The sequence below is a fragment of the Saimiri boliviensis genome, chromosome 11 (assembly GCF_048565385.1).
Source record: "Saimiri boliviensis isolate mSaiBol1 chromosome 11, mSaiBol1.pri, whole genome shotgun sequence".
Classification (NCBI taxonomy): domain Eukaryota; kingdom Metazoa; phylum Chordata; class Mammalia; order Primates; family Cebidae; genus Saimiri; species Saimiri boliviensis.
The window spans coordinates 116188636-116210829 of NC_133459.1; the positions used below are offsets into that span (position 1 = coordinate 116188636).

Genomic DNA, 22194 nt, shown 5'->3' on the forward strand with positions numbered 1-22194 from the left:
CGTATAACACCTCTTTTAATATTATCATTGAAAAAATGTTTGAAGCTCATGGCACAAAGAGCTAAACTTCTTAATATGGAAAGAGGCCCTAGAATATTGATATGAAAAAGACCTACAAATGTGTAGAAAAATAGAAATACAAATGCCAAAAAAAATGGCTACTAAACATGAAAAGATGAGCAGCCTCACTTATTTTAAAAGAAATGTAAATGAAAATTACACTAAAATTTATAGTTTACTTATCAAGTTGACAAAAATTAAAGGTGTTATTAATAATACCTTCTCGGCCGGGCGCGGTGGCTCAAGCCTGTAATCCCAGCACTTTGGGAGGCCGAGGCGGGTGGATCACAAGGTCAAGAGATCGAGACCATCCTGGTCAACATGGTGAAACCCCGTCTCTACTAAAAATACAAAAAAAATAGCTGGGCATGGTGGTGCGTGCCTGTAATCCCAGCTACTCAGGAGGCTGAGGCAGGAGAATTGCCTGAACCCAGGAGGCGGAGGTTGCGGTGAGCCGAGATCGCGCCATTGCACTCCAGCCTGGGTAACAAGAGTGAAACTCCGTCTCAAAAAAAAAAAAAACAAAAAATAATACCTTCTGTCCAAGCTGTGGGGGAAATAGGCATTTTTTTACATTGCTGGGAGCAGAAATTGGTACAATCCTTATAGAAGGCAATTAGCATTATTTATCAAAATTACAGAGGCATATACCCTCTGACTAAGCAATTTTACCTCTGAAAATTTATTTTTCACAATACTCATGTTTTTTATTCATTGCAGTATGATTTGTAATAAGAAAGGATTGGAAACAAGCTAAATGTCCAGTAAATTATGGTTCATCTCTTCAAAGAAATGCTATGTAAAAAAGAATAGAATTGCTCTGTACTAATATAGGAAAATCTCCAAGATATATTAAGTGGTTTTTAAAAAGTAAAGTGTAGAACAGTGGGTATAGTATGCTACTTTTTGGGTAGGGATGGGATAATAATGCATGCACGCACACACATACAGAAGCTCTGGTTGGCACACACAATAGCAGTACTCGTCTCTAGTGGGAGGGGGTCTGGGCAAATGGGAGGCAGAAGTAAAAGGGGAACTTTTCACTAGAGACCTTATCTAGTTTTAACTTGTGAACCATATTGCAATGGTTCTGTGAATACTACCTAGTCAAAAAATTCTATTTATTCCCACTATTAAACCATTAACATATTGAGCATCTACTGTGTGCTAGACCCAGGGGATACAAATGTGAATATGGTTGTGGTTTGGTGGAAAGATTCACTGAACTTAAAAGGTATTCCATGGCTATAATCCCAGCACTTTGGGAGGCCAAGGCAGGTGGATCACTTGAGGCCAGGAGTTTGAGACCAGCTGGCAAACATGATGAAACCCCATCTCTACTAAAAATACAAAAATCAGCTGGGTGTGCTGGCACGTGCCTGTAATCCTAGCTACTTAGGGGGCTGAGGCAGGAGAATCACTTGAACCTGGGAGGTGGAGGTTGCATGAACTGAGATTGCGCCATTGCACTCCAGAATGAGCAAAGAATCAAGACTCTGTCTCGAAAACAAAACCAAAAACAAAACACAAAAAAAAACCCACTTGATTCAAATTCGGATTCTTCTTCTCACTAGCTATGCATCTTGGCACACAGGCATGCAACAAGTATTTATCAAATGAATTTATGCTTGAAGTCACTTAACGTTTCTGAGGCTGTTTCCTCCCATGTAAGATGAGGATAGAGATGCCTCCTATCTCACAGTGACATTGTGAAGACAATGATAGAATGTGTCACCACATCTTGTGATAACTAATGAAACCTGTTATGTGCTAGGGACTTTCACATCCATTATTTCCTGGACTTCTCACGGGAACCCGTGATGTGGGCATCATGAGGAAATGGAGGGACCGAGGGGAAGAATGGCTTGCTGAAGGTTTTCTTCTGGTCTTTCTTTATTGCTACTTCCCCCATGATGCTCTGCACTAGAAACTTTGTAGGTTATGCAGAAGGTACTATGTAGTAGGTACTCAGAGAACTTTGAAAACCAAGAAAAACTAATGTTTTTCCACTATCTCAGTGACATCTCAGAGCAGCAGAAAATCAGTAGATGAATTTCGGATACTTCCATTTAGAAATATACTAGCTGGTCTGTTTGACATTCACTGCACTAAACACAGGGAAAATACAACGATGAAATATTCATGCTTCCAATAAAGCAGGAAGGATAAAGACTAACCCATAAAAATACTCATAAGGGAAAGGTAGAAACTCAGCCTAAAGGATGCTGCACTTAGAATCTTGTAGACTTACTAACAAGTGTTTCTCATAGGGCGTAAAATTATATACCTGATATGGTACAATTTTTTAAATGTTTTTCTTGGAGTAAAACATACAAGCAGATTGTGCACAAATCAATTGATTTTGATAAACTAAAGGACAGGTGATTTTTATTAAATGACATGGATTAAGAAATAGAATATTGCCAGCACCTGGAAGCCACCTCTGGGATGCCTTTCTATCACAATCCATAGCTCAAGATAACCACTGTCTTCACTTTTAACATCATAGATATGCTTTGACTATATTTGAAATTTATGTAACTGGAATTATATAGTATGTACCCATTTGTGGCCAGCTTCTTTCACTCAATATTGTATTTGTAAGATTCACTCATTTTGAGTGTAAATGTAGTTCATTCATTCTTATTACTATGTTGTATGTTACACCTTTTCTCTTTCTTCTGCTGATGGACATTTGGGTGGTTTTCCTTTGGGCTGTTATAAAGAGATACAGGCCAGGTGCAGCGGCTCACGCCTGTAATCCCAGCACTTTGGGAGGCTGAGACAGGCTGATCACGAGGTCAGGAGTTCAAAACCAGCCTGACCCACATGGTGAAACCCCATCTCTACTAAACATACAAAAATTAGCTGGGCATGGTGGTGCAGGCCTGTAATCCCAGCTACTCAGGAGGCTAAGGCAGAACTGCTGGAACCTGAGAAGTGGAGATTGCAGTGAGGCAAGATGGTGCCACTGCACACCAGCGTTGGCGACAGTGAGACTCCGTCTCAAACAACAACAAAAACAACAACAAAAAAGATACATTATAAACATTTTTCAACATCTTTTGGTGAATATGTGCATATATCTGTTGGGTGCATACTTAGGGATGGAATCGCTGGGTTGCAGGATACATGTTAATTCAGCTTTCTAGATAATGCCAAACAGGTTTTTAAAGTGGTTGTAGAAGGTTCACTTTGACTAGCAGTATGGTCAGGCCCTTTAATTGTAGTCATTCTGGATGGTATGAAGTTAGATCACATTGAAATTTCAATCTGCATTTCTTGGATGTATAATAAATTGAGAACTTGTCCATATGTTTATTGACTTTTTTGAAAAATACTTGTTTGTCCTCTCTTCAGAAATGCCAGTTGAAACATTCTGCCTGTTTTTAATTGGATTTTTCGCCTTCTTCTTGCTGATCAGTAGGTGTTCTTTGTATATCTGTAAACAAACCTTTTTTTGGATATATGTGTTGCAATTATGTTTCTCACTCTGTGGTTTGCCTTTTTGCTAATGTTGTCTTTTCACGAACAGAAGCTCTTAATTTTCATCTTGTCTAATGATCGGTTTTTTCTTTGTATTAGTACCACATGTGTTTGTCATTGTCTACCCCAAGGTAATGTTTTTTTGGACATTTTCTTTGGATTGTGTTGTTTTACTTTTTACCTTTAAAATCCGTGTGGAATTGATTGGGGATGGGGGAGTCAGTTGATCCAGCAGCATTTACTGGAAAAGCAGAGCCAATCTGACTCCCAATAGAGCACAACAGCACCTGACGTAAATCAAGTGCCCACATATTGTAAATCTGTTTTTGGACTTTATTCCATTGGTCAGTTTGTCTATCCTTCTACTATTTCTATGGCTTTATACTGGGTCTTGATATACGATAGTGTAAGTCTTTTCTAGTGGGCTCCAGTTTTTCACCCCATCAAACCACCTAGTGCTGAAGTGCCACCTCCAACTCGCGCTTTGCTTTCAATACGTCCGTGCGAGTGCGATTGAATAGCCCGTTCCTGTGCCTGGTTCGTTTGTAGTTACCTGGGTCTTTGTCCCATCAAAGCCCTTCACACCGAAAGCCAGCCAGGTGTCTGCAGACTAGCAAAGCAGATCTGCTGCGTAATTAAATAACGCGGGGAAGGGGGAGGGGGAGGAGTGGATTAGACGAGGTTGTCTCTGGAGAGAGCTTCAGAAAGGAAGTGATCGAGCTATACTTGAGGACTGGCTCCTCGGAGAGATACGAAGAGAGCCAAACTCTAAAATCCGGGCAGAGGAGGGCCAGGCGAGGTCGCCGAATGTAAATGTCTTGGGGGGTTCCGCCAGGCAGCGCGAATCGGCTCGCCGGGGTGTGGCCGTGGAGCTGCAAATCACCAGTTGAGGGCCGGAGTGCCCGCCGCCGGCTCAGAGTTGCGCCTGCTGCTGCCCGGGCCGAGGCCGGGGCCGAAGCTGCGGGGTGCACGGGCTAACAGCGCGCGCGGGCTTCTCGGCGGGTACGCCCCGCGAACCATGAGCGACCCCAGCTCCCGGAGCAGCCGCAGCGCCGGCAGTGCGAGGCAGGCCGCGCGGCGCCTCTGAGCCCCCGCCCGAGATCCGGAGAGCCCGAGCGCCCAGCGCCGAACCGGGAGGTGAGTCTCCGCCGCGCGCCCAGCGTCCTTGGGGTGCTGTTCCTCCCGGGGCGCCTGGACTTCCCCCCACTCGGGTGAGAACGCGCTAGGAAGTTTGTTGGAGAAAGTTAGGCTCTGGGGAAAGTAGAGCGGGCGGTTGTTGGTCCCTACCCTCCCCCTCAGCGGATCTGGCGTTGGAGGCGGGGGTGGCTGAAGTGGGGTCTGGGGCTTGCGCTCTCCTGGCCCTCCGAGCGTCCTGGGACTCCAGGGACGCGGCCCATGGCGGGGAGCGCTCAGCCACTGGCGGCCAGGCATCTCTGCTCGGTGGCACTTGAGCGGCATCTTTCCTGGCGCTGGCCTCGCCCGACCCCTTGCCCGTCCGGGCTGCTCGGCCGGCCACCTAGCCCGGTCCACTCCCGCCCGGCGTCTCTCTGCTGAATCCGGCCGGAGTCGGGGAGATGCCAGGGCTCAGAGCGCTCCGCTGGAAGCCCAAGGCTCGGGAGAGGGGAGTTCCTCCGCTAATCCCTTGGGAAGTTTGCAAAGAAAGCGAAGGAGCCTGCCCTGTTACTGTTGACAACATCTCCCTCCCTCTCTCCCTTTGTTGAGAAAGAATGAATAGTCGGTTTGTAGCTCCCTCCGCGTCGCCGTGGGGAGAGGGGAGGGAAGGCCACGGGAGGGACGGTGGGCGCGATTTGGGAAAGAGGTTCGGATATATCGCACAGCGGATCCCTCTTTACCCACTTAGGCCGCTGAGGGCGCCCCCGCTTTAAAACAGTGTGCTCAGGTGTAGACACTCGTCGGGGAGGATTTCGAGCCGACTCCGAAGCATCTGGCAAGGCGGCATGTTCCTTGGGGCGGTGGGTCGGGTCATGGTTGGCGTTTTGGGGGTGGAGAACTCGTGTTGGCGTTAAGTCGCTTGAAGCAAGGTGCAAAGGAGGAAAAACCACTGGCCTAAACTCATGTCTTTTCGCTTAAAGCTGTTGGCTGAGATGAAAAATAGAGCCGTGCGTTCAGATTCTTTTAAACCTTGACTTTATCTCCCAAGGCTACACAGACCTCCCCATGGAAAGTACATTGGCCGAGGGAAGGTCAATTTGGGAGCTGATAGCCTCCCTTGCGTTGCCTGGGACCGAGTTGAGATCCTGGGGGCTGGGGGAGACCTCAGTGCTGGGGGTGAGTCCCAGCTGAACAAAGGTCCAAGTGGGAAGGGGCTATCCAGGTAACAACGGGGAAGCCGGCAGGCAAAGCGCTTGTCTGCAGGTGCACCAGGGGGTATTGAGGGTACAGTAAAGACCTTGACAAGCCGGGGCTCCCACACCACCCCAGCTCCAGCTTTCTCTAAACTGCTGCTGAGAAGGCTGACATTTCTAGGATGACTAACCAAGGTCTCAGTCTCCTGTTCATATAGAAAGAACTGCTTGTCAAATGCATGCTAATCTTAAGAACCTTATCGGGTAAATCCTGTAACTGTGTTGCTCTAATTACAATCCATGGAAGAATTATTCATACTTGAATCATTTGGCCAGACTTCATAAATTTACTTCAAAAATAAAGGGATACTCTCAATTCCTAAACCCAAGCAAAACTTCATTTTAAATGAATAAGCCAATTGAATATATACGGTTGTCCCATCTCCTCTCCCTGGCTGGCTCTCCAGAGAAGATATAAAACTACAGATCCAAGTTGTAAATTCTCTTCATGGGGCAGTCAAGACGGTTACATTTCCAGAGTTTAAAATATAATGAAAGGTTTTTAAAGCCAAGCCCGCGTCAGATAACCATCATGAGTTTAACTTGAAAATATCCCGTTTCAGAAACAAAAGAGTAAAATCCAAACAAGTGGGCTGCTTATCTCTGCCTCAGCTTGCAAGATCATCAGTTTCTTTGAGGCATCACTGTAAAACAAGTGAGTTGGGCCTCAGTTCACAAGCATTTCAAAGCCCAGAGACTGACCAGGCCCAGGGAGGCCGCACATGTGGTAGAGTTTGTCAGGCTTGCTCTTGTTCCTGATGTTTACATGGGTCTGAGACTTTCATACCAAGATGCAGTCTTTGATCTTTGTATAATATTTCAAAATCTGGCATTAGGCTGAGTCAGGACTTTGTGTCTGTTTTCCTGCACAGTAGAGAGAAGTCAGATGGTCAGAGTCTCACCTGGGCTTTTTTCTAAAGACTGCGTGTAGACTCACTTGGTATGCCTGTGTGTGGTGTCCATGTCCTGCTTGACTTGGTGTCTTTGCATCTATTGTTCTAGGTTAAAACATTTCCCTCCCCATCCTTCCCAGTTGCAGTCTTCATTTGTGAACTCTCAGTGACTTCCTTTGCTAACTCTCAGTATAACAGAGATACAGTGACTCTTATCTGATAAGACAGACCTGGCCCCTGCCCTGCTTAGAGGGGACCTACTATTTACTAAGTGCTTGCTGTATTTCAAGAACTTTGTATACACAATCACTTTTAATTTTTACAACAATCTTATGAAGTAACTGTTAAGTCATTTTTAAAATAAGAAACTGTCAGAGAGAGGCCAGGTGTGGTGGCTCACGCCTGTAATCCCAGCATTTTGGGAGGCTGAGGTGGGCGTGTCACGAAGTCAGAAGATGGAGACCAGCCTGGCTAACATAGTGAAACCCCATCTCTACTGAAAAATACAAAAAATTAGCCAGGTGGCACACACCTGTAGTCCCAGCTACTTGAAAGGCTGAGGCAGGAAAATCTCTTGGACCCGGGAGGCGGAGGTTGCAGTGAGCCAAGATGGCGCCACTGCACTCCAGCCTGGGCGACAGAGTGAGTCCCAAGCCATCTAGCTAGTAACTCAGTGGCAGAGTAGGGGTTTAAACCTGTAAATATCTGCTTCCAAAGCCTAGGTTCTGAGTCATACCATTTTATTTTTTAAAAATCAAGTGGTACAGCCAGGTGCAGTGGCTCACACCTATAATCCCAGCACTTTGGGAGTCCGAGGTGCCTGGATCATGAGGTCAGGAGTTCAAGACTAGCCTGGCCATATAGTGAAACTCTGTCTTCACTAAAAATAAGCTGGGCATGGTGGCACACGCCTGTAGTCCCAGCTACTCAGGAAGCTGAGGCAGGAGAATCACTTGAACCCGGGATGTGGAGGTTGTGGTGAGCCAAGATCGTGTCACTGCAGTCCAGCTTGGGCAACAAAGCTAGACTCTATCTCAAAAAAAAAAACAAAAACAAAAACAAAAACAAGTGGTACATAGGAAGTATATGATGACTAGGGACATCGAGACAGAAATGTTTCCAAGTGGCTAAAACATGGGAGTCAGATGCTGGAGTCTTGGGTTTAGTCTCCATGGTGCTGTCATTCCAAGCACTTGTTCCTACAGCAAAACCTCTGCATTTGCTGAATCCCCTGCCTGGAACTCCCTTCAGACCTTTTCTTGACTGGTTCCTTCCCTTCTCTTTTTTCAGGTCTTACGTTGTTGTTACCTTTTCAGAGAGGCCTTCCCAGTCCACCCTAATGTAAGGTAGCCCATAGCATCTTTTGTTAGTTCCTTCTGTTTTATGTTCTTTAGCCTGCTTACAACTTGGATGTTACCTCATTTATTTTCTTGTTTGTATAGGTTGGGTTCCTCCATAAGAGCAGGACCTTGTCTAATTTATAATATTTTCAGCCTAGGTATACCATGAGCCCTCAGAATATAAGTTGAATGAATAAACATTTATTTCCCTTATCTAGAAAAATGAACTGGGAATTACCAGGACCTATGGTCATTACTTATTGTCTGCTTTCTCCAGAGTATTACTAAATTCATGAGGACAGACAACTTCTGTCTTGTGTAATGCTGTCCCCAACACCTAACACCATACCAGCCATAGAAGAGGCCCTCCATGAGTGTATGTGTTGAAGAATGAATGTTTCTACTGACTGAATGATACCTCTTCATCATTATTGAATTCTGTTTCTCAGGTAAACAATTCTGACTGAATTGCTGTGTACCAAAGAGACTCACAAATCCAGAGGTTTTCAATCCCGGCTTCCCATTGGATAATACTGGAGACTGATGCCAGTGTCCCACCCACAGAGATTCTCATTTCATTGTTCTGGGCTGAGGCTTGGGCATCAGAATTTTAAGAGCTTCCCAGAGGATTCTTATGTGCAGCCAGGTTGAGAACCAATGACTTACGTTGTTATGCTAGAACTCATTCCTTGTTTTGGTCCTTTTAGTCTTGAGGAAGCCGTGGTGAGAGAGGGCAGGGATATAATTCATGGATATTGTATGATTCCTGACAGTTTAAGAGGTACTTTCACAGCTGTTATCACATCTGATAATAACAAGCTAAGGAATCTACTCTCTGGCTTAAATATTCCCTTTATGTTGATGACTCCTAAAAATCTCCATCTGCCTTCACTCCTAATTGTGCATACCAGTATTTAACCTCCTCCTAGATCAAACTATTTGCTGGTACCTCACATGCAGCAGCTCTAGTGGTGTGTGGTTCCTGCAGGGGTCTCCTTCTCAAACTACTCAGCGTGTTACAGCATCACACCACCTCCCGTGGCTGTAGGCTCCTTCGTTCCAGCCAGATGCCTCGAGCTCTGATGTCTCTTCACTCTCTCCTTCCTCTCCCTTCACCCAGCTGCTGCCCCAGGTCAGACTCCTTCATTGTTCCTCCATGGGTTGTCACCATCAGCCTCAGTGACCTTCTTGCCTCCTTTTTCTCTCCCCTCCAGAACAACCAGAGTCACTTACCTGGGTACAGACTGGGTCCTGTCCTTCCCTTCCCAGATCTTCCCTAGCACTTAACAGTCAAGTCCAGACACCTCGGCAGGGCCTTCAGGACTCCATGGTCTGGTCCTAACCTGACCTGCTTCTGGGAAATGCTTCTCGACCCCACTGGAGCCACAGCACACAACTTGGAGTATCCTGAGCCTGTGGGGACCTTCCATGCCTTTATGCATCTGCCATTGTAGCATCCTCTCGGGAGGCCTTTCCCCACATGTTAACTTTTCAAAATGCTTGGTCTCTATTGTTGCCCTCTCTGAGACTCCTCAAGTGTTTTGTCCAAATTGTTCCAGCATAAGGGTTTCTGTTTATGAATTATTCTCTCTTAAGCTCATGGTCAGGTACTGGGGCTTAAGCGTTTTGTTTCTCCAGGCATCTTCTGTGAAGTAGGCCCTTAAATGTTGAACTGAAGGTAGGAAGGGGAGGTATTCACATCCCTTGTTATTGGAGAACAAATTGAGGTGTTGGTAACTTGAAGGGCATTTTAGAACACTTTAGGGCAGTCTTGAAGTCCAGATAGATTTTGGAGAAGCAGAGAGGAAACATGCTGCCAAAGGCCCTGGTGTTAGGGCGACTTTTGCCCACCATGCTATCTTGGAAATAGATTTGATCAACAGTGTGGCCCTATGCACATCAGGTTCTGTAGGGTGCTGCAGGCCTCCCCATGAGGTTCTTTAAAATGATCCAAGCCTTTCTGTGAAGAAGGAAGGTGCTGATAGCTGAACAGGCGAGCATTGACAAGATTGTGTGTCTGTGTATGTGTGTGTGTGTGTGTGTGTGTGTGTAGAATCTTAGTTGGTTTACGTCACTTGCATTCAGGCAGGGGGGCTAGGGAGTTTGGTTTCCTTTCTACTACAGATGGTTGACATTGAGCAAATGCTGACAGTGTGCCAGGTACTGGCCAGAGCTGGGAGGGGCTGCACGGGACTCTGTCCTATTGTTCTGCACCCACTGTGAGCAGGCCTTCTGTGTGGTCCCAGTTACACATGGAGCAGGCAAGCTCCAGAATTACTGGATTTGACAAAGAACTGAGGACAAGGTTAGGATTCTGTACCTTCAGTAAGGACGCTGCTTGTACCTGGTGCCCCCACCTCTGTGCTTCTCCCTGTCTTCTGTGGAAGCAGTGGAACACGTGTGTTTTGTTGCATACACACATACAAACACGTGTTTTCTTTACACACGCCAACGTCATTGTCTCGGTTCCACTAATAGCAGCTTGTGGAGGGCTGCATTCTTGGTTGTCCTCAAGCCGTGTCCCAAGTCCGCAGTTCCTTTGTATAACCGACTTTGCAGAAGTGCTATTAAGTGACGATTTTCACTCAAAGCTCTTCCCCAAATAATGCAGCGGAAAGGTGATCTGTGGCAAAAGAGGGCTGCGGGACTGGAGAACACACCAAGAGGCAGCTCTCCTCACCAGTCTGGGGGAAGGGCTGTGTGTTGGGCTCGGCTGCCCTGCAGTGCTGTCCAAACCAGCCAGAGTCTGGTATCATGACGAGTGTAGGACAGATTCTGGAGCCTGTGTCTCCAGGGGCCGGCCCTCTTTTTTTGTTTTGCCTCCTATTTCTTTTCCTCTGTACATTGGCCTTAAAAATGTCTTATATAAGTTGTCTTAGGCCAAAACTAGAGTTTGCTTTGGAGCTGGAGGCACTGACTCTGTTCAAGGTAAACATTTCGCCTCATGGTCCTAGCTAGGAGCAAGTGTCAGGTCCACTTCTGCACACAGCCTCATGTGCCATTCTCTTTTCCCTTTCCATGCTCCCTTTGCCCCCCACCCTCACCACTTTTTTCTTTTCTTCTTCCCTTTTCCTGTCTATTCTTCCCTCACTGTACAGGCACCCATCGGCATTGCCTAACCCTGCTGGTGGCAGGCAGATCCTGACCCCTCTGGGTGCCATGTTCATGCGGCCCCCTCCCTAGTGGCTTTCCTCTGCAGCGGAGCCCACTGGTATATGGCAGAATGGCCACCTCCTGACCCCTGACCGTAGCCCAGGTTCACTAATTAGAGTACGTTGATTTATTTATAGACACTGGGTCTTTGCCAGAAAAACTCTGTCCCGTTTTCCTGGGTAGCACAACTGAGGGCTGGTCTGGCACTGAAGGCAATTCTAGCAGCTCAAGAATTCCAATAATTTCCACCCATTCTTATCATTTACAGGGTGGTAGAAATATGTGAGCTAATTATCTAACATATTAGATAATATTAGTAAAATAATATTTTCTTTCATATACTTAGTGCTGCAACTGTGAGTCTTCCCTTAATCATCTTTTTTTGCTAGTTGTGTTTTTTCCATCAGTCATCTGAAATAATAAAATGGTTAACATGACACTAACAACTCTGAAAGTATTCACCCTCTTGGTTTTGCTGCCAACCCAGGAGAATTCCTATGTAGGATCATTTCAGGAGGAAGACAAATAAACTTCCCATTCTTATTAGACTCCACTAGTGATGCCATTAAATGTTGACCTGTTAATGGTCTGTGAATATTTCATTTTATGTGGCATATTTCCATTTCCTTTTGTAAGAAGGAAGTCAGTTCTTGTGACTCTCTTAGATTTATACCTTCACTCTTTTCTTTCCCCCTTAGAGTTGAGAATTATGGCTGCCGGAAAATTTGCAAGCCTTCCCAGAAACATGCCGGTGAATCACCAGTTCCCCCTGGCCTCGTCCATGGACCTTCTGAGCAGCAAGTCCTCTCTCACTGAGCATCGCACAGATGCCTATCAAGACGTGTCTATACACAGCACCCTTCCACGGAAGAAAAAAGGTCCTCCTCCCATAAGGTCCTGTGATGACTTCAGTCACATGGGCACCCTCCCCCATTCCAAATCCCCACGGCAGAACTCGCCTCTGACCCAGGACGGCATCCAGGAGAGCCCACGGCAGGACCGGCAAGGCGAAACCTTCACCTTCAGGTAACTTCTGTAATTTCACAAGTGAAGATGATTTGTCTTAAAGGGCTTTTTTAAAAGTTTGTGTTAGGAAAAACGTCAAACATACACAAAGTTGAGCAAATAATTTAATTACTCCCTTGAGCCGGTCACCTGGCTCCAATAGTTCCCAGCCCAGGGCCAGTTCTGTTTTGTCTGTACTCCCACCTACTTCCCTCCTCTGGTATTATTTTGAAGCAAATCTCAGATTTCATGTTATTTGATCTGTAAATATTTTGGTCTGTTCCTTTCAAAGATAAGGACTTTTATTTTGAAAACTATATAACCACAATATAAAAAACCGTTAACATCTAAATAAAAATTAACCACTTCTTAACATTATGTAACATTTGAGGGTATTTTAAAATCCACCTTCCTCTGTCAAGTCCCTTAAAAGAAAGCCCAAGTATTTTTTTAAATCAGATTGTGAACTATGCCCATCCACTTCTATAGAGATGCCACAATGTCTACAAATTGACCCCATATCTCCTTATATTTAGTTGTCAGCATGCTGAAATAAAATTTTATATGGATGTACCATTAGTTCAGCTTCAGAACACTTGGACAATAATTGATTTTTCCCTCTCTGTGACAGAGATCTGAGTAAATGAGCTTAATGGTTATAAGTGCTTTTTCTCTGTGATTGGTTTCTGCCTATGAGAGCTAGTTTGGAAACGGCACTCCTTTTCCCGTTGGGGAAGATCAGCAGCCTGTGATGCTATCTGGTAAAGAGTGGAACGGTTTCTTTTGTTATCTTTTTGTCCAACGTTGTTCTTTGATCTTAGCTCATTTATTTGTTCAGTATCTATATATGGAGCACTTACATTAGAGTATGTTGATTTTATAAGCCCCAGGGCTTACCAGGAAAATTCTGCTCAGTCCTTCTGATTATCTTAACTGAAGGGCTAGTCCAGCATTGAAGACATTCTAGTGGCCAAATTATTGCAGCAATCTGTGCTTGCTCGTTTATAGGGGTGGTGGAAATATGTGAACTAACAGGCTAGCAGTGGAACATCTGAAGCAATGTCTTCCCAGAGCTTACATTCTAGTGAGAGACTTAGGTAATAGATACAAATAAATAAGACAATTGCAGATTATACCAAATGCTATAGAGGAAATGGAGTGACATGCTGGAGATTTATTGGAGGTGATACATTTTTGGTAGGATGACCAGGTTTCTGAGATGGTATTTAAGCTAAGACTTGCATAAGGAGGGAAGGCAACCATGGGCCTCCTAGGCTGTGCAGGCATAGGGAAGGCACGTGCAGAGAACTGGAGGCGAGAGCAAGTGTGGCATGTTTGAAAACCCCAAAATGAACTAGAATGGCCTATGGCTGGAGTGTAGCACATTGAGAGGAGAACAGTGTTGGTATCGGTACAAAGCTAAGGTGAACAAGAGTTCAGAATTATTTTCAGTTCCAGTTCCATAATTGCAATAGTACAAAAAATAAGTGGAGGCCCAGATAATCTCCATAGAAACCATTAGAGAGCCCTGAACTGCTTCTGACAGCAGATTAGAACATTCCTTGGGGCATCCTGGGGGTTAGAAGGTCCTGGACCCACTCCACAAAATCTAGATGGGTGAGCTCCCAGCTCAGAGAGCTAGCAGTCAGCCAGTGCTGGAATGGGTGAACACAGAGGCGCATACCTGTGCACAGGATCGTTAATATCGCATCATTGGCACTTAAGGGGCAAGAATGCAGGAGGGAGCAGCAAAGACAGGTAACTTCTGGCCTGCTAAAGATAAGCACAGATGCCAGGCTGCATGATGTGGAGTCAGAACCAACTAGCTGGCTTACAGTGGACTGCATTTCATTTATTAACTTGAACTGCGCTGATTGAGGTGTCTACCATATACTAGACACAGGCAATTTATAGACTCACTCCTTGAAGTTCTGAGGCCCTGGCTAAGTGCCAACTCTTACAGAGGGAAACTCCACACACTAGGGGGGTGGGTGGGGAGGCGGTAGTAATGGAGTCACTCTTCCTATCTTGGGGAAGTTCTTGGTAAACACCCAAGGTCCAAGCTGTCAAGCTGCCAAGAGTTTAAAGCTTTTTGATTTGAAAACTGACTTGGAAAGAGGTCATATTTCTGTAAAAGATGTTACCAGAGGGTGGGCGCAGGTCCTGAGTTTGAAGTCCAGGCTGTGGAAGACTTAAGCACTGCTGGTTTAAAGTTTGTTTATGATTGAGAGCTCTATTAATCCAAATTCACATCTTTTTTTCTTTTTTTTTTTTGTTTTTTTTTGAGGCGGAGTTTCGCTCTTGTTACCCAGGCTGGAGTGCAATGGCGCGATCTCGGCTCACCGCAACCTCCGCCTCCTGGGTTCAGGCAATTCTCCTGCCTCAGCCTCCTGAGTAGCTGGGATTACAGGCACGCGCCACCATGCCCAGCTAATTTTTAGTATTTTTAGTAGAGACGGGGTTTCACCATGTTGACCAGGCTGGTCTCGATCTCTTGACCTTGTGATCCACCCGCCTCGGCCTCCCAAAGTGCTGGGATTACAGGCTTGAGCCACCGCGCCCGGCCACATCTTTTTTTAAAGATGAATACAGGAAGTAACAAATGCGTATCCCTCAAAAACTATGCTGAGTGAGAAGACACGAGGTTCTCTGTCAAAGGGTCATAAAGTCCTACCCTGCTCTGTTCTATTATTAATATATGTATTTTTCTGACACATTTTTTAAAAACTCCTGAGGTGTTACCAATTTTGAGGAGTTCAAAATACCTTACAATTTTTATTGTTAAGTATTTCTAATAAGATTATAAGCTGCCTAATTTCCTTTTTGAAATCAGCCATGATGTAAACAGAGTTTTTACATATGAAAAGCTAGAACCAAGCAGCCTGAATGAGAACCCAAGGCTCTAGAGAGGGAGGTTTTGCCAAAGGTGCCGCAGCAGAAATACAGTTGTGGAACATCAGCCATTCACACCAGCTCAGTCACCTCTTTTTTTCTTTTCATAGTGAATTCAGGGCTTAATTTCAGTTGACAGTGACTTGCCCAGATGTCAGCTCTGAAAACACTGCATCTCATCATGTTGGGTATTGGCCTGATAAATGCTGGCATGAAGATAGTGGGCCGCCTTGGATGTCTCCTGCGTCCCCTGTCTAGCTCCGTGGCCGGTTTAACTGACAGTCGCTCAGAGGGAGGCCCTCCAGATAAGCACCTCCTTGTCCTGTGAAGTACTCTGTTGCAAGTTTGTGCTTTTCCAAAAAAAAAAAATAGTTTAGCTTATTAGTCATTAAAAAGTCACCTTTATTATAATTGAACATTCATTGAATATCCATCCTGTGGGAGGCCCAAGACAAAGCAGAGGAAGTCTCCTCTTTGATCTTAAAACTTGCATAATTAAGCTGTTGTATCTATGTGTGTCATTTCCTCCCAAATTATTAATTCCTACATTATTAATCATTAATTATCCTAATGATTATTTATACATTCTTAATTATCCTAATAATTGTTAATTGTTATCTGTCTCCTACATTTTGTAGTTTGCAGAGAGCTTACAAGATATGTTCATAAACTATGTTGTTTGAATGTTGCAACCCTGTATGAGAGACGTAGCAGATTTCGTTATGAACACTGTTATTGCCGTCATTTGTATCATCATTTAGAGTTGAGGAAATGGATTCAGGGATGTTGAGGCATCTAAGATCATACCCTAATGGATGACTGAGGTAGGATTCGAACCTAGAAAGTATTCCAAGGCCTTCCCCGGACAGTGTGTTCCATAGTCTCCCAAGAATGTTGGCACCAGCTGTGGGCATCGTCTGAGCTGTCTTCTTGCACAGGGGTCAGTCCCCTGCCTGTATTCAGTGCCTTGGACACCTGCTTTGGGGAGAATGGAGCCTTACCTGTCAAGAACCAGGCAGAAGGCATGCCTGGAAGGGGGAGTTGGTCTTTTTTGGAGACTGTATCTCTTGTCTTTGTTGTTGTCTTGGCTGCCCTCAGATGTACTTGTGGTTTTGAAAGGTGGCCAAAGCCAGAAGCCAGGGAGCTCTTAAACCTGCTGCTTGATGTCACAGAAGGAGCCTTTGTTCTGAAAGTGGACCGAGGTTTATCTGAGAGGTCTGCAGACAGGATTTCCTCTTGATATTCACATCATTCGGCTGATAACCCCTTGATTCATTTATCTTCAACGATGACTTTTTAAAATTTATTTTTATTTTTCTATACGTTATTGAAGTACAGGTGGTATTTGGTTACATGAGTAAGTTCTTTAACAGTGACTTGTGAGATTTTGGTGCACCCATCACCCGAGCAGTATACGCTACATCATATTTGTAGTCTTTTATCTCTCACTCCCCTCCCGCTCTTCCTCACAAGTCCCTAAAGTCCATTGTATCATTTTTATGCCTTTGCCTCCTCATAGCTCAGCTCCTGCATATCAGTGAGAACATATGATATTTGGTTTTCCATTCCCGAGTCACTTCATTTAGAATAATAGTCTCCAATCTCATCCAGGTCAGTGTAAATGCTATTAATTCATTCTCAAGGATGAATTTGTATTCAAGTGTGGAACCTTCCTTGGGCTGAGAGAGGACTGGTTCCTGTTGTCGGGATGTCTGTGTTGCTAGAATAGCTGAGGGATCAGAGCTTGGAGACCATTCAGGTCTTTTCCTGCCTGTGGGTGCGTGGACGCGCACATTCCTGGGAACAGCTGTGAACGCCTAATTCCTTCTGCCTCTTGTGCTGTGGGAGCATGTGGTGGGACAATGTGGTGTTTCATTAGTTTGCATGAGTGGAGCTGACTGACTCATCACAAGTGTTTTAACTGACAGTGGCCAGAAAGTCTGCAGAATTATCCCTAGTTAAAATCTGGTGTGCTTTCCCAGGCAGTAACCTACCCTGTCACAGTGTCAGGTCTTCAACGTTGAAGTAAAGATGTAAGGTCCAGGATCTATGCAGCTTTTTCCTCTAAAACACTGATTTCTTTAAAGTCCTAACTCTGAACTGTGTCAGTGCCGTCATCTGAAAATGGTGTTAGTTGTTCCTCTTCAGAACCACTGATTTCTATGACTATTGCCTTATCCTTAACAAAGCAAGATGTTCCCTCAGATACACCAGCCTTTAGCTCAGAGTTAATCAGAAGGATGTATGATATGAAGGTCCGCATGCAAACATCTGCAGTTTATTTATACTCAAGCGTGTCTGCTGTCTGCAAATTGGAAGCTTTTTGTGTACTTTTTGGAGAAGAAAATTGGACTTTGAGGTTTTTTTAAAAATCTTGAGCCGAGCGGAGTGGCTCACACCTGAATCCCAGCACTTTGGGTGGCTGAGGCAGGTAGATCACTGAGGTTAGGAGTTTGAGGCCAGCCTGGCCAACATGGTGAAGCCCCGTTTCTACTAATAATACAAAAATTAGCCAGACGTGGTGGCACATGCCTGTAATCCCAGCTACTTAGGAGGCTGAGGCAGAAGAATCATGTGAACCCGGGAGGCAGAGGTTGCAGTGAGCCGAGATCACACTACTGCACTCCAGCCTGGGTGACAAGAGTAAAACTCCATCTCAAAAAAAAAAAAATTAAAAAATATTTTTTTCTAGATTAATAGATTCTATTTAATAGAAGGTGTACTTACTAAGTTAGCATCGTGACAATGGCTTTTTAACAGCCCAAGTTCAAGAATGTTTCTGGAAAATAATAGTCCATGGGTTGAATTTATGTTTTTATAAACTTAAAGTTGAGTTTTACTAACATTTTGAATACCCCTTGGTGCTTGAATGCAGCTGTTGTGAATGGTTTAGTCAATTCCGAGGAATGGTGAATATTCTGGCCCCTGGTGGCCCCTGGTGGCTCCTGGCGTGCTGAGGACAGGAGCAGCTGGGTTAGAGGTGAGCTCAGCCCCTGCATCTTGTGTCGCTCCTGGGTTAAAGAAGCCCAGACTGTGGCGAGTGCCTGCAGATCTATCAGCCAGCTGTCTGGTGGTTGTCTAAATCCTATACTGACAAGGATGATTTGAACCTCAGTGCCAAGATCTGTGCATTCTCAGCTGTTCCGGGGCAAAAAAATTTTTTAACTGATTGCAAACCACAACCAAGAAAATGGTGAGAGAATTACACAATGCAGTCCTTGTCGAGTGGAGCTGCTTAACATCGCCTCCGGACTGCACCCTCCTCCCTCCCGCCCCAGGAGAGACCTGTTTTAAATCATGTTTTTTCAGGCCACCCGCCTGCTATTTGGGAAAGGTCAGGTATTTTAGTCTTCTGGATTTTTCATACCCCTCAATATATGTTAAAGCACCTTGTAAACAGAAGGTGCTGTGCAGTTAAAAATTATTCTTCATATTCTTATCACGTGTGGATTTGTGAGCCAACTGAGCCTGGCTAGAATACGCAAGCTGGAGAAGTCTTAGTTGTAACCTGAAGGAGTAGTTGCTGTGGTTGATTGGAAGGAGACTGTCCTCAGGGGGACTGGACTGGGTGGCCAGACCGGCCTGAGCCACATGGCTGATATGCCCTCAGGTCATGCTTTGTAATGGTGTCACTATCCAGTCTTTTCCCAAGAGGCTATTGGTTAGATTGGATGTAGAATTTCAAGCTCTCTTCTCAGAGGCCCCAAAGACAAGCATATAGGGCCTTGTTTGGAGGGTTGTGCTGTTATTTACAGGTTATAGAGGTCTGAGAAACCTTGCCTAGGTGCCCCAGCTTTTGTGCAGTGTGGCCTGTCTGTAGTTCCAGTTTGCCTGTGAATGTAATCACTAAAGATAAAAGAGCTCCTTTTGTGAAGAGGAGAAAAAGCACAAGACAGATAATCCAGAGGTTTCAGTTCAGATCCTTGTTTTTGCCACTTATTAGGTATGTGAACTCTACAGCAAGTTCTAATCTGTAAAATGGGAGTGAAAATAACCGACCCAAGGAGTGCTGTGAAGGTTAACTGCTGACTAAATATGAAGGTTCCACAGAACATCAGTGCTCTGACTTTCACGCTTGGGCCTGGTATACCTACTGGGAGTCTGTGTTGAGCAGGTCCCATGCCTGCCCTAGCTCCCACCTGGTCACCAGCAGTTTCTTCTTTTCCTGCTCAACTCTGCTGGGATGCCTGGCTCAGAGCCACTGAGGCCTTTGCTGGGATGTCGATGTAGCCATGTCTATCAAAGAAAACCATTAGTGACCTTGATGCTGACTCTAGCAGCCTGACCTGGTAGCTTTGTGATCTTGGGTAAGTTATTTTACCTTTCTGAGTCTCCATGTCTTCAAAGGGTGACTCTAAGGATCAGATACAATCTCATGTGAGGGTGCCTAACACAGAACCTGGCATGGAGGAGGCTCAGACTCACTGGTTTCCTTCCTTCCTTCCTCCCGGAAGGCTAGAGGTGGGTGGTGCCTAATCCTCTGGTGTAACCTGAGATCACGTTCAATGTTCAATGACGGCAGCTTCTGTGGGAGAAAGTTTCTCACTTGCTGATGGAGTCTGGCTGGAATCCCTGTATCTGAGTCTGCCCTACAGCAGTGAGTCTTGGCCAACACTCACAGTTTACAGGTATAACAACCACACAGTGCACTAAAATATCAGCATACCATTGTACTAATACACAAAACAGAGCCTGTCTTCAGGGAACAGGCCCCAGCCCTTGCCTGATTGTTCTTGTACTTAATGTCAGTGTCTGCTGTTTATTCTTCGATGCATATTTATTAGCTTGTCTTATGCCAGGCATGGTACTAGGTGCCAGGTACCTAGTGAAACACGAAATAGATGAATCCCCTGTCCTTAGGGAGTTCTCAGTTTAGGGGCATTCAGGCAAAGGCATCATTAAGTACATAAATACGAAATGAGGAGGTACAAGGAAGCTACAACATCAGAGGACCCCAAATTACTTAGACTGGTGGAGAGAAGGCCTCTCTGGCATAGGAATTTGAAGATTTAATATGAAAAGAGAATATGTTTCATTAATAATTTTTATGTAATCATGTTGAATGATAATATCTTTGAAATAGTAGATTAAATAAAAGATTAAAATTAACTTCACTCTTTTTTTTTTTTTTGAGATGGAGTTTCACTCCTTTGCCCAGGCTGGAGTGCAATGGCGCCATTTTGGCTCATCGCAACCTCTGCCTCCCGGGTTCAAGTGATTCTCCTGCCTCAGTCTCTAAAGTAGCTGGGATTACAGGCATGCACCACCACGCCCAACTAATTTTGTATTTTTAGCAGAGATGGGGTTTCTGCATGTTGGTCAGGCTGGTCTTGAACTTCCAACCTCAGATGATTTGCCTGCCTTGGCTGCCCAAAGTGCTGGGATTACTGGCATGAGCCACTGTGCCCTGCTGTCTTCACCAATTTTTTTAAGTTGACTACCAGAAAATTTAAAATTACCTGTGTGGCTCGCATTGTGGTTTTTATTGGATAGCACTGGTCTAGATTTGGATAAGGAGTTCAGATTTTCTCTGTAGGGTAAAAGGAAATCTACCCTTAAAGGATTTTAAGCAAGGGAATGGCACCATCAGTTTTTAGAAGATTGCTTTGTCTCTGTGTGGAGAATGATTGATGGAGAAGAGGATGGCGGGAGAAGGTAGGAGGTGGTTGTAAAAGTACTGGGAGCGGTGGGGGTCTGCACCAGGGTGGTGGTAGAGGAGAGAAGTCGGTGGATTCGATACATAGTTTGCAGGTACAATCTGCCATATCTGCTGAGGGTTGAATGTGGTGTGGTGAGGTAGAAGCATAGTCAAGCATGGCTCAGGCAGCTGGGTATATGGGATAGGGCCATTTGCTGAGATAGGGAAGCTTGGGAGAGGACCAAGTCTTAATTTATTTGGTCGATTGTATGTTCTCAGGGAAAGGGGTTATAGTAGATCGCTGAGAATCAGGACTTCTGTTTAGGGTAGACTAAGTTTGAGATGCACGCATGTCTAAGTAGAGGTGTTAACCAAACAGGCGGTTGGAACTACAAGCCTAGAGCTCTGCAAACAGGTCTGGCCTAAAACATATAAAGTTATGAATCTGCACAGAAATGAAATTAGAGCCATGGAAATGAATGCCATCATCTAAGGAGAGATCTAGAGCTCTTGTGTAAAGAGAAAAGGGAAGGAACCCTAAGAACAATCCCAGAGGAACCTCAGCACAGTTCATTCCAGGGAGTCAGCAGAGGGGGCTGAGTGCAGAGAAATGAGATAGGCTATTGACAGATAGGATCTGGATAGGGTTGGCGTTCAAAGGAAGGTTTTTTTTTAAGATAATAGACAAAATTCAATACAATATCTTATCATTTAAACTAAAACAAAGTTCATTTTACCCATTACTTGATTTTTTAAATCAATATGTTTTATTTGGTTAAAACAGACCTGTTTTCAGGGCCACCCTCCCTGAGGTCTGTGTCAGCAGCATGGTGTTTGTACTCCTGTGGTTCCTTCCTAGTGGGCCTGGACATTTCCAAAGGACCCTGTAGACAGAAGAGGTACATGGGCACTGCAGTGTCTGCTTTTGCCTGAGAGGTGATGGCTGCTTTTCCAAGGTTTTGGTGGGTGGCCACATTGAGAGGATAAATGTCTGCCCTGGAAGACAGGTCAAGGGGGTATGTTCCTTTATCTGGTAGGCAGAAGTCCTTCCTCTTAGAGGCTTGAGGACAGTATCTCAAAACCATAGCATTTTTATTCTGCCTCTGGATTAGTTAGAAAAAGCCTTTACAAACACACTCTTTTCAGAAGCCGGTAGGGAATGGGAGGGAGGTGGGGTAGATGGGACTGGTGGGATTGGAGGAAGGGCAGATAGATAGCAGCCAAACAAAGCATCTGCTTTTATCAAAAGTGCTGTGTTTGGGCTTAGACAGCCTGAAGCCTGATGATTCAGATCCTCCCTGCCTGCCAAGAGACATACTGGCCTTGATACGGTTTTTCTTGTTCTTACCCTATTCAATTTG

At 44.9% G+C, this 22194-nt stretch overlaps 1 protein-coding gene across 9 annotated transcripts in view; it reads left to right on the forward strand.

Annotated features, from left to right (window-relative positions):
* BCAR3 (BCAR3 adaptor protein, NSP family member) overlaps positions 1–22194 on the forward strand; it is a 284505-nt gene that overhangs the window by 145209 nt on the left and 117102 nt on the right. For 6 of the 9 annotated variants that reach the window (XM_010343843.3, XM_074381403.1, XM_039460808.2 and 3 more), the window contains one exon: positions 11997–12324. In XM_010343843.3, the coding sequence (XP_010342145.2) occupies positions 11997–12324 (328 nt within the window). Of the gene's footprint in view, positions 1–4237; positions 4758–8395; positions 8595–11996; positions 12325–22194 lie in introns of those variants that run through there. The other 3 variants (XM_074381405.1, XM_003933290.4, XM_074381407.1) reach the window with 3 other exon arrangements.